General features: G+C 45.9%; 1 protein-coding gene across 2 annotated transcripts in view; it reads right to left on the reverse strand.

Annotated features, from left to right (window-relative positions):
* PAPSS2 (3'-phosphoadenosine 5'-phosphosulfate synthase 2) overlaps window positions 1-12,054 on the reverse strand; it is a 33,279-nt gene that overhangs the window by 5,520 nt on the left and 15,705 nt on the right. The window contains exons 2-10 of one of the 2 annotated variants that reach the window (XM_026097372.2): window positions 10,467-10,572; window positions 9,145-9,380; window positions 8,277-8,415; window positions 7,884-8,002; window positions 7,648-7,761; window positions 7,084-7,195; window positions 4,654-4,674; window positions 2,825-3,030; window positions 1,270-1,405 (exon numbers count right to left, since the gene is read on the reverse strand). In XM_026097372.2, the coding sequence (XP_025953157.1) occupies window positions 1,270-1,405; window positions 2,825-3,030; window positions 4,654-4,674; window positions 7,084-7,195; window positions 7,648-7,761; window positions 7,884-8,002; window positions 8,277-8,415; window positions 9,145-9,380; window positions 10,467-10,572 (1,189 nt within the window). The remainder of the gene's footprint in view (window positions 1-1,269; window positions 1,406-2,824; window positions 3,031-4,653; window positions 4,675-7,083; window positions 7,196-7,647; window positions 7,762-7,883; window positions 8,003-8,276; window positions 8,416-9,144; window positions 9,381-10,466; window positions 10,573-12,054) is intronic. The other variant, XM_026097373.2, reaches the window with a different exon arrangement.

The raw sequence follows: 12,054 nt of genomic DNA on the forward strand, positions 1-12,054 counted from the left end.
GTGAGAACCGAGCCAGGTGGAGCTGTCACACGTAACAGGAGATTTACTGACTCTAATTACACAGACTGATTTATAGAATTGAGCTCACCAGATCGCACTTGTTTATTTAAAACCTTATTTTGTAGAAGTGCCTTTTAGCCTAGACCGGGGCAGCGAGAGCTGTTTCCAAAGAGGTCATCAGAAACATCAGTTCATAAATAAGTGATTGACTTAATGGGGTAAACTGCTTAGTGTCTTTCAGCCTGCTCACTAACTGCTTCACAAGCAGACTGAAGGCTGGTCACGTTTAGAAACTCTTCGCTGGGTCTTTTAAACTCCTGCTTCAGAACAGAAAAGCAGATGCTGCTTCATACAGCAACATTACCCAAAAGATAGTGCAGCAAGAAAAATAAAATAGGAAGTTATCTTAAGGGTTAGTGAAATGCCTCCATCTGGTCAATTCTCTGGTCATCAGCAAGGCTACGTCTAACAGCTCAGCCAGGGGATTTCCAGTGACCACAAAATCCCCAGGCTACAATTCCCCCCAAAAGGCACCACCACGATCCACAGTCACCACAAGAGGCCAGGACAAGCTTGCAAGGAGAGCAGCTGTGACAGCAAATCCCAGAGGAATTTTCCTCAGTGCTGCCCAGCCTGGCTTAGCTCTTCATCAGCTCTTCACCTATGCTTACTTTCACTCATGAAGGCCAAGCAGATGGTGCCTCTATTTTAAGTGCTCTAGGTGTGGAAAGAGAGGATCTGACTTGCTGGGGAGGACAGATGAGTCAACCTTCTCTCAGCCCTGTGGCTGGAAAAGCCCATTTCGGAAACAGTCCATCACAGGCACTGTTCTTAACTCGGGATATTCCACACCAGTTTTTGTGTTGTTTCTGGGCTCCCCACCTGTGCATCGCCTGTTCGGGAGCATAAAAAACCATCCTAGCAAGTGCTGAGTGTTTGAGAGGAGCCATTGCACACCACATGTATTTCCTTGCGTCAGGAAAGACGGCAGCAGGGCAGACACTGCATTTTATCTAACTAGACAGGCACAGGAAGCAGGAAAATAGTTGGAAAGCATCAGAAACATAGACGAGGCTGTGATGCATCATGTGGCTCTAATTATATAGCACAAAACAACTCCGTCTTCCTAGGAGTTTGCCTTCACACTGTGATGACAGAGCTGCACGGTCACAAAATAAAGGCATCAATGGTAAGATTTTCTGGTAAGAAGAGAAGCGCCATTAGGTGCTAAGCCAGCTGAACTTGGTAATGCAAAGGCAAGACACTTACCAGCATTCATTTCTCTAAACCTCTGTTTGAGATTCTTTGGTGTCAGGCGGTATTGGTCCAGTCCGTCGTTCCATTTGATCCTCTCCAGCACAAGGAGATCTCCACCAACCAGCCAGTCTCCACTTTCCACCACCATCTGCAAGTTACATGCATGTGCATTAGCGAGGGAATATTTCAGGATAGCAAAAAATCTCCTCTCGTCTCATCTTTAATTTCCCAGTGTCCTCTGAAAAGCACTTTATTTAGGCATGAGTCTGCTTATATGGTTATCGTTAACGTGACGATGTGAAATCTATGATGTGAGCTGTGCAGCCTGGTGTTGGAGGTGAAAGCAGCAGTGGGGACTGCCATCTCCTCCAACAAAGTTTGAAGAGTGCATGACGCTGTGCAAGGCATGTTGCTGGAGCGACCCAAAACGCTGGGTTCAGGGGATCCCTTCCAATAGCCTCCTGCCAAGTAATGATGATGGGGCCCTGTTAGACTGCAAAGCTGAGAACATGACGTCCTTAACCTGGGTTAACCTGGCTTCAGCTGCTGCTGAAGTTAACCCCCAGCAGCACAACCAAATACATGCTACAACCAAACCAGATAAAAACCAGCTCTGCTTTGCAGCTCCCAGGATGCCCAAAGTGGATTTCAGGCATTGAGCCTGCAATCACATGAAGTAAGACATCGGCTAATGGGGAGGGACCTGTCTGCCATCGGACCTGTCTGCTGGGTGCTGGACCCCACTCTGGAGGCCACGTGTCTAGAAGTCACAGCACAAGTTCCTCCTCCATCTAACACTGCTCTTGCGCAGCCTTTCCACACAGTAAGCACTGATCTGGCAGTGTTGCCACTGCTGTCAGCTGTCCACCCTTCATCCCCTCCTACGCTGGCCTTTCTCCCTATCCAGGACAAACGAGAGTCATTACTCTGCACTGACCAGCTCAGGATCTTACCACAAGGCTTTATATTAACTCTTCCTACCTGCTTTACTTTCATGACTCAAAGAAAATGAGCCTGTTTCAGGAGAGCAACCACTGTGGAGCAGTTATTTTTAAGACAGTAATTTTAAGGCGGGGAAAAAGAATTAATATGGCTTTGGCTTTTTTAAAGCAGCTAGTTCAAGTCATTCAGTCTAAGCTGCAGCACATGGGCCTTTCACTTAGCAAGAGAAGAGGTCCTTTGTACTGCCATATAGAATAAGTGGGAAAAGGTAAGCGATAAAAAACAAAACCAACACCATAAACATGTTTGGACATTGGTGAAGATAAAATGAATGAAAGGAGCAGCTCCTTTGCCCCATGCTTGTTTTCCCCTTCATCCATTCACACTGCATTCACTCTCTGACGGATGCTCTCGTGAGGCAGTAAGTACAGTGTTAACAACTGCAAGCCAAGAGAGTCCACCTCTCCTGCACACTTTGGAAGTGGTGGCTCTCAAAGAGCCGTTCTCAGAGCAGACAGGACACCCGAGGCACTTTCCCGAAAAAGGCTCAATTCCTCAACCCCCTATGGACATTTCTAATCCTCACCAGGTTTCTGAGGGCAGAAGGGGGAACGAACAAACCTACTTTGACATGTGGGTGTTTCGTGCAGGTGGTCCCCCAGATCCGGGCGCAGCGCTCCTCCTTCCTGTGTTCAAAGTACTCGGGACTCTTCAGGATCGCGATCTTCCGCCCTTTGTAGGTGAGCGTAAATTCACTGCAGCCACTAAGGCGCTGCTTATCCTCCACGGAAATGGGCAGCACGATGGGGATGCTCAGGTTGATAACGCCATCTGGAAAGAGAGGGTCAGATTTTAGCCTTCTCTAAAGACCTAAAGCAAGGTAAATGGCACTTCTGAAAGCACCCTGACACTACTCTGGCCTGACTGCAAGAGGAGGGTGAAAGAGGCTGGATGGGGCAGGGCACAAAGCACAGCTGATGCATCAACCAGGGGTTTTCAGTAGCATAAAGTTTTTCCTTGGGGAATAAGAGGCCAAATTTCCCATGATTAGTTCAGGGATTCACCATCGGTCACGTAGATTTATTCACTGCCCAATTTTCTTCTCACCACTAGTAAATACTGATGGTAGTGGAGTAAGAAAGCTCCACATCTTAGCCCCAGAGATGCTTCAAAGACACTCGGAATATTTCATTATTCTCTGGACTCATTGGTTGCTACTGTTTATCTCCCAGAAAGACTTGTTCTTTTCCAATTAACTTTTCTTAAAGTCTCTTTGAAAAACTGAAAAATGCTTCGGAAATATAATCACGGATATAATCCCTATCTTCTCCTCCAAGACAATAATCTCTGTTAAGAGCATTCTGGCTTGATTTTCACCAGTGACCTCTCCCACAACACAGACTATTCACTGCCCTTTCCTGTCTGCACTTCTCCTGAATTGCTTCTTCCAACAGGGAAGTAACAGTCATGTTTTGCTTTGTTTTCTTTTTTTTCTTGATGTCTATACTGTTACTTTTCTTAGCTTATCTCTGTGGAGTCCATTTTTAATTTATTTTGTGTGTGTGTAGAGTGAGTCTATATTTGCATGTGTAGTTTCTTGTTTCAGTGTTCTCTTTAAATATCTTGAAGATATGTTGCTTTTATTCCCCCATTTCCCACTCTGTGACTAAATCTTCCCATTTCTCCTGGGACATCCCAATATTAATATACAATAATCAGTTTCTCCTGGGTTTCCAATCATAAGCAAGAATGAACAAATCACTGATTCATTTTGCTCTGATCTGACTGAAATCATTTTGGACCCTTGAGATTCTTAATCTGATGATTTTACTGTGAGGTAGATTTTTCCATTTTTATTAAAATGTTTATATTTACTTCCAATTCATGACTAGGTATCACTCATCTGCAAGAGAGCAATTTTCAAGCACCTTCGTGAATAATCAGATACCTATAAGTATAGTCACATCTGAGCCAATCAGGTAAAATATTCCTTAATTTTACTCCATCTCATAGTGCATTAATTTTACAAATGTGTGATGAATCAAATCACAAAGATTAGAATGCAATCATCATCGACTTTATATATTTAAATAATATTAACCAGTAATCAGTCAATAAAGTCAGCATGGAAAAACAGACTGTGTAGCCAACAAACGATGATGAAGCTGAGGATTTCCATATTTCATTTCTAAATGCAATATGCAGAGTAGCAACTGCTTCAGTGAAGGTGAATAGTAACAAAATTACACTACTAGGATTATCGTGAAGACCCGTCCATAGGACATGGGGTTAACTGATTGGATCATAGACAGGCAGCAGTTGCTTCTACTCTTAGTATTTTCATTATTTAAAAATGGCAAAAAAATTACTGTATAGGAAAATATAATTGTATATTTTTGTATATCTATAATTGTAGTAATTGCCACACAACCTCGAAAACAGTTATATACATACCAACTAGGGAGTGATTCTTTCCTGGGAGAATACAAACACAGTTAAGATAATTAATTCTTGCAAACAACATTTACAGTAACAGTTCCAAGAATCAAAGCTGTTCGTTTAGCACCTCAGGCGAACGCTGCGCACTTGGAGGCAGGGCGTCTCCTCGAGTGCCCTCACGACACATCCCAGACGGGAACCTCCACAGGATGGAGGTTCTCCATAATCGGGCTTTGACGAAGGTGCACGTAGCAGACCTGACAGGCAAAGCCCCGTGCCCTCAGCACCCACCAAGGGTGGAGGCTGGGAGGTGTCCCGAGGGGCAGTAGAGGTATCACGGCCAAAGCTTTCTCCTGAAACGCTCAATCAGTTGAACTAGGGCTCTTGTTTTCCAACATAACCTGATCGCTTTGCAGCTCGGTACCTCTCAGGGAGCAGGCAAGGAAGACAGCAGCTGCACAGCCTCTGTTTACTGAGGTTCAGGTTGGACATGGGGAAACACTTCTTCCCGCAAAGGAGGAGCAGCCCTAGGAGAGGTCACTACAGAGGTGGGGGATGACAGTCCTGAGGGGGTTCAGGTCTCGGGTGGGCCAAGCCATGGCCGCCCTGACCCAGCGCTGGCGACTCTTGCAGCGAGTGGGAGGTGGAGTAGGGACCCCATAAGGTCCCTTCCACCAGAGCTGTGGTGATGATACAACACCTGAGAAGCACCGATAGACTCAGTCCTACCGTGGGTCATTTCTGTCTGCACATGACATGAGCATCATACAACAGAGCACAGACATTTCTTCCCCACGTCCATCATACTGAAGCACCTCACTCTGGATGGGAAGATGTCCATAAGAATAACTTTTTTTAATGTTCTTGTACCTAGCCAACTAATAGCAATACCATGGTGTGATTTACTGCTGAGAGCATGGAAAAGGTCTTCATCACCACGTGACAGGAACGCTTAACTTGTATTACCACAAGTAGGAGCTGATAGGTGCATTGCTTCAGCAAAACGGATTGCAACCGCTCCAGACACAGCTTGTCCCTGCAGAGCTGCCTAACATCCTCCACGTTACTGAGGCAGAATGACTGCCCACCGACTTTGGAAAGATCAGTGTCAAACTTCTCTTTGGCAATGTGTCTCCAGCCCAGTATCCACGCCCGAGCTTACAGATGACACCAAACTCTTCATGTTTTTTTTAAGAGAGAGAGACAGACAGCTTGTCAAATTAAATGAGCTGTTCACTTCCTATCCAACATCTCCCTGTGGAACTAACAGAGCAGATCCTGAGTCTGAGGAGCTCCGTGGAGACACTGTGCACCTGGGACAGACGTCAATGCCCTCCATAGCAAGCATCCTGTTCTGGGGCAACAGTCCTGACGGGGCACCTCTCAGACCTTACCAGGCACAACAGACAACTCAGAGATGATAGATCTGGGTCTGATAACAAGGAAATGGACTTTTGAACATTGTTTGCACGCTGGGAAGGTGGTAGAAGGGCTACCATGTGTCAGAGAGCGTAGAAGCACTACAGAATGCATACAGACAGGGCTACAGCCCAACAGCAAGCACTCCCGAGCTAAGCACTAGCTTTATGCACACTGTGTAGTGTCTGAGTCCTAAACAGCAGCAGAGAGCTACTTCTCTGTGTGAGCAAGGCAGAATCAGGATCCTGTAAAAGGAAGATGAGACTCACCACAGGGAGTCATTCACCAAGATCCCAAACCCTGAAGATTAGATGCTGCTCTTAGGTCTACAGAGACCAACACATGCAGCCTCGCTGCATGCATGGCTTCAAAGTCACAGTGTCAACATCTACATCTGAGAAATGGGACAGAAATAGCTATTGCTCTAGTCTCAGTTGTTCACTGTCATTGCTTGAACACTATTTGCCATGGCCAGGGATGAAAAGATCTTTATTAAGTTGCTAGTAAATCTCTAAATCTGATTTATTTCAAGTTATGGCAATAAGTAAGCAGGAAAATAGGAAAAAAATGTTAAATCAGACTCTGCTCCTGTTTCCAAGGTGCAGTTCCCCTTTCCTCCCACCAGAAATCCAGTCTGGCATCTCCCTGCTTATTTGGCTTTGGTTTTGCATCTGTATTTACTCTAGTATAACCGGGCACGAAAAGAGTTACATAATGGCTGCTCAAATGTTTGAACAGCACTGTGCTGGATATCTAACCTGTGACACGGTGCCTGGCCACAGCACAATGAACTTTGTCACCTTTCATACTCTTTAAAGCATTTCAGAGCATGGCTTCCTTATTCCTTTGGTCCTTTATGAGGCCTTGTAATTAACATTCGAGAGGAAAGAAGGATTAAAAAAGGGTTGAGCATGAACCTTTTCCATACCACTGACTGCTAGGACACAGTGATTTAAATTAAACATCATGTATCACAGTGTTTGTGGGCTGCCTGCCAGCGTTAACACAAAATGAAGGGAACCGTACCATTCAGCAAGGTGCCAAAATGGATCGCTTGCAAGTACTCTGCCTCGCGCATGAAGCCGGTCAGCGGAGTGGCCCAGCCTTCGCTCAGCACCTGCACCCACTGCAGATCCAGCTGCAAAACAAACCCAGACGGCACTCCTGTTACTAGGTCACACCTCAGACGTTGTTTTTCCTTCCCCTAGATTACAACAGTAGTCTCACTAAGCTGTTTCTGCTTTGCTTTAAAAATAATAGATTCATAAAGGGGAAAAAAAAAAGCTTTGTTTTGTTTTGTTTTTTAAAGCCGGATCAGCTCTGGATCCTTTCGCAGCACAACTGTTTGTGGGGCCACACTAACACAGTCAGGGAGATGCCTTGCTACAGCACAGGGCAGAGACAAGGCAGGAGGAAAGGGCTGAAGATCAGGACAATACTTCAGCTCTTCGTAACACACAACCCAGCCATAAGAGGACACAGCAATCAGAGGAACGGGACACCCTTTAAAACTGCCCGTGTTGGAGCGTCTGTCCTCCAAATGGCAAAGCAATTATCAAATCACTGTGCGGTGTTCGCATGCGATGATACCTTAGTGATCTCTAGGGATGGTAGCATCTCTGCTTCAACTCGGACAAAATCAAGTTTATTTTCAGGTACAAACAGCTCGAGAACATCCTTAATTGACGACCGCGGGACAATGTTCTGAAGGAGAAAGACAGATAGCAACTTTAAGTAACACACTGGTTTTTAAACACACACCAAAAAGTTAGTATCTGAAATTAGGTTTACAAGGTGCCAGCAGTGGCGGTAAAAAAATGACCTACTTGTGTTTGTAGGAGCTCCACAACATGCTGGATACATTCAGACACCGATGAAACATTCGTTTTCAATACTAGTTCAGGAAATTCAGGCTTCTCGTACTCTGAGTCAATCCCCGTGAATCCTATGGACAATTAAACCCAAACTAAGTTTATTTAACGTAATACTCAGTGTCCTAGAGCCGACAACACCGTACAAACAGCCAGGAAGCATTCAGTCATACTGAGCACTGTAAGTGACGCTTGTGCCAGTAAGATTAGGGAAACAGGATATTCTTGTGTGGTACAAACAGTCTTTATTAACCCACCTTCAGAGCTTTTCTACCTGCAGAGCTGCAAAGATAAGCTATCTAATGCTCCTGAAAGCAAAAGGCAAAATAAGAGTTTGCTCTTCCATACCTTTGATCTCTCCAGCTCTTGCCTTTTTGTACAGGCCCTTCACATCTCTGCTTTCACAAATATTTAGAGGAGCATCTACAAAGATCTCAAAGAAAGGAAGTCCAGCCACTTCATGAATTTTCCGTGCATTTTGACGATCCTGTTAGAAGAAAGAAGAGAAATTGTAAAGAATCCCACAGTTCATGGGGCTGCCTAGCAGACTTTGACTTGCAGCTAGCACCTTCCTACTGCATGACACCCCCTGGAATTCAACACAGGCAAATTCATCTCTGGTACAGAATTAAGTTTAAACTCATTCTAATAAGGGCTTTTATCTCCCATCTCCCTTTCTACAACTTAGATCTGTTTTCAGCTTTTTCATCTGAAACAGCAATAAAATATCTTCATTGAGTAGGACAGCAGAAGTTTAAAATGTGAATAATTATCTACCCTGTGTTAAAAAAGTAAGTGTTTGCATTGGCTCGATAATGACAGCTACTTGGTATTCTCAGGAAGCATAAAAACATAATACTTCTTCAAATGGAGCATTTATAGCACTATGAAAGGATATTGTTCTTATGCCTCTTCTCTGCCCCCTAGAGAGTTAATGGTAGGAGGCTCTTCAGTGAGATTTTAAATTTCATTTAGTTTTTAACCAATTCTGAATTTCTAATACATTTGAAAGCAATAAGGTCATGCCAAACTGCACTCCAGAAGCTTGTCCTGATGGTGTTTAGTTCTGCACAGCTGTGGTATGTTACAAAAGAATAGAGAAAAATTAAAAGGAGGGTCTGATATGTGAATTCCCCTACATAAATACCTCTGCCTAGGAAAAGTCATGAGATTAAGGCTGCCCAGGAAAGGGCAAAGTATGATGCCATGAGTTTACCTTTGCAAAAGGAGAAATAAAGCTGGTTATGCAGACAAGCCCAGCATCAGCGAACAGCCTGGCCACCTCCGCAATGCGGCGGATGTTCTCTTCGCGGTCCCCAGCCGAGAAACCCAGGTTTTTGTTCAAGCCGTGTCGAACGTTATCGCCATCCAGAGAATAGCAGGGGATGCCATGAGAGACCAAGTACTCTTCCAGAGCAAAGCCAATGGTTGTCTTACCAGCTCCAGAAAGACCTGTTGGAGACAGAAAAGCGAGGCTTAGGTTAGAGTTCAAAAGACTGAAAATGACACTGTAACATAATCCCTCAAGGGACACTGGTAACAAAACTCCTATCTTAAGGTTCTTTATAAAAGAGTGAGGTAGGGAAGTTGGATTCATCTTTTTAGTTACTGCCACAGAGCTCTGACCAACCCTTCTTAGTCAAGGGGTGACATTAATGCCTTGAGAAAAGCTGGTATATCCCAGCTCCATCTGCTTGCACAAAAAAAAATGCCTACTGGCTGTGCTGGGGAGAGGCAAGTGCACCCGAGGCACCAAACTCCTTTCTTTCAGGTGGGGATCCATGTCTTGAAAACTGCTCGAGATACAAGAGGCTCTTGACTGAGCAGAGACACCACCTCCAAGCAACCTCCAACCACCTCCTGCCTGTCCCAGGAAACACTTAGTCTTGGAGAAAATCCTACGGAGGTATCATCCTCTGCTCGCCCGTTTTTATACCCTTTCCTTGGCACCTACTATTGATCATTGATGGAGACAGCACCCTGAGTTGGGTGGACTTTCGGTCTAATGTAGAACAGCCACATTTGTGCTGGAGAGGAAACCTGGCTGGAGCAGATGCCTGCTGCTCTGCCTTTTCTTTTCGTAGCACGATAGACTAACAGATAGCTTTCCTGAGCTATCTAGAGCACTCAAGTGTCCTTCTGTTTAGCCCATATAGCCCACGAAATGAAATCTCCTTCCAAATAGTCTCTTAAAATTAAACAGACAGTTGGGAGACAACTGTATATTTTAAAGAATAATTATCGGCAAGAGAAATTCAAACCTTTCACACGTGGGATCTCTGAGTGATACTAGAAAGAGAATGAAATTGGCCTGGATAGATTTTTGGCTTCAGAAATAATGTTAAAACAGCAGCTGTCAGGGAGAATAATTTGTCTCATAAACACGATACATCAGTATTTCCCGCGTGAAAAAAAATTATAATTTCCAGTTCATAGGGAACATTGACATTTCCTGCAAACCCCAGATCTCCACATCTAAACTTCTCGCCTTGTCTTACTCCTTTACGCAAGTGGGTTTCCCGTGGTAAGTGACAGTACCTGTTAGCCAAACCGTGCAGCCTCGAAATCCACCTCGGGTACCGACAACTTGTCCTCTCTTACTTCTGCTGACGTGGTGGGCTTGGTAAATCACATTGGTTGCTCTCTGATGCAAATAAACCAAAAAAAAAAAAACACCCCCCACAAAACACTTCTGTTACTTTCTTGCACTATGAACGAAAGAAAATTTTAGCAAGGATTAATATGAGAGAGGGAAAAATTCATTCAAAAAGCTCTCAGTGCAAACCACAGCGGCAAACACTGGTAATTTGTTAGAAAAGGGAGAATAACAAATAAAGAGATTCGTCTTTGGCGTTAGTTGGATTTACTTTTGCACAATGTGTCTTTGGGTTATTTTCTGAAGACAGGTTTCACCTCTGACTCTCTCTTCCCAGCTCAAAGCCTGTGTTGCAAAACTGCCTCTGCATCTCTCGCTGCTGCTGCAGGGAGAAGAGACTCTCCTGCAAGCTGACAGCAACAGAGCATTCGCTTTGCTAGAGGAGGGGTGCTGTCAGGTGACGGATACACCCTCGGGCACCCGGGGAAGGACATATAATCCGAGTGGAGATACAGACAGCACCCTCCCTGTCTTTTCTACATTTTAAAATACAGGTAGACTTGCACATTGTTTTAATTGCACTTGCAAAACAAAAGCAACTCCAGCCTCGTTGTTTGCCGCGTTGAACGTAACGTTGCTACTAATAGACGTGACCGTGTTCGCCGGGGAGGAAAGCTTCACCTCGCCTGTGAGTCCCACGTACGCAAGCACCGGGAACACAAAGCGCCCGCTCTTGCCGCCGAGAGCGAAGGCAGCGTGACCTCCCCGCGGCCGCTCCGGCAGCGTCTCCGGGCCTCGAGGCTGTGCCTGGGCCCCCTCTCCGGCTCCAACCCCCCAGCTCCAACGAACAACCCTACCGCAGCGAGCTGCCGGCTGTGCCGCGCGGAGGAGCCTGCAAGTCCGGACAGAGACGGCTGCGAGTTCGCCTCCACGGCCCTTCGCGTGTGCTCTGCTTCTTTAAAATCGAAAGACACGGTTGTCTCAAAGCCGCAGGTCGGGAATAGGGACCGACTGGACACAAGGTGCTGACGGAGGGTGGAGGGGAGAGCGGACCGGAAAAAGAGTCGGGAGAAGCTGGAGCCAGCGAGGAGCAGGGAATAAGAGGTAGGAGAGGGGCCCCCGGACTCAGCCCAGCTGCCAAGGAGATGCAGGTTACGGAGGGCAGAAGGAAAAGGCTGGGGCAAGAGAGAGGGAACTGGGAGGCGACCAGGAGTCACGGCCTCAGCCGACCACGGGACGAACGATGCCAGGATCTGCTGGGAGAAGACGGTGGGGCGGGAAGCAGAGAAAACAACAGGCAACTTGTACTCCCGAACTTCCTGACGCTGGCTGGACCGGCAGCCTGAATTTCGGCGCTCCCGGACATCCGACTGCTGCGCCGGCACAGCAGCTCCCGCTTTCCCCGCTGGCCAGCGACACACGGATTAAAACAGGCTTCCTTTTCCCTTCGGCTTTGATAACGTTACTATAATAAAGACTTTTTGCACGCGAAACATTTACACGTTTCTTCTTAAGCAGGATTCAGGGCTC

The sequence above is a fragment of the Dromaius novaehollandiae genome, chromosome 6 (assembly GCF_036370855.1).
Source record: "Dromaius novaehollandiae isolate bDroNov1 chromosome 6, bDroNov1.hap1, whole genome shotgun sequence".
Classification (NCBI taxonomy): Eukaryota; Metazoa; Chordata; class Aves; order Casuariiformes; family Dromaiidae; genus Dromaius; species Dromaius novaehollandiae.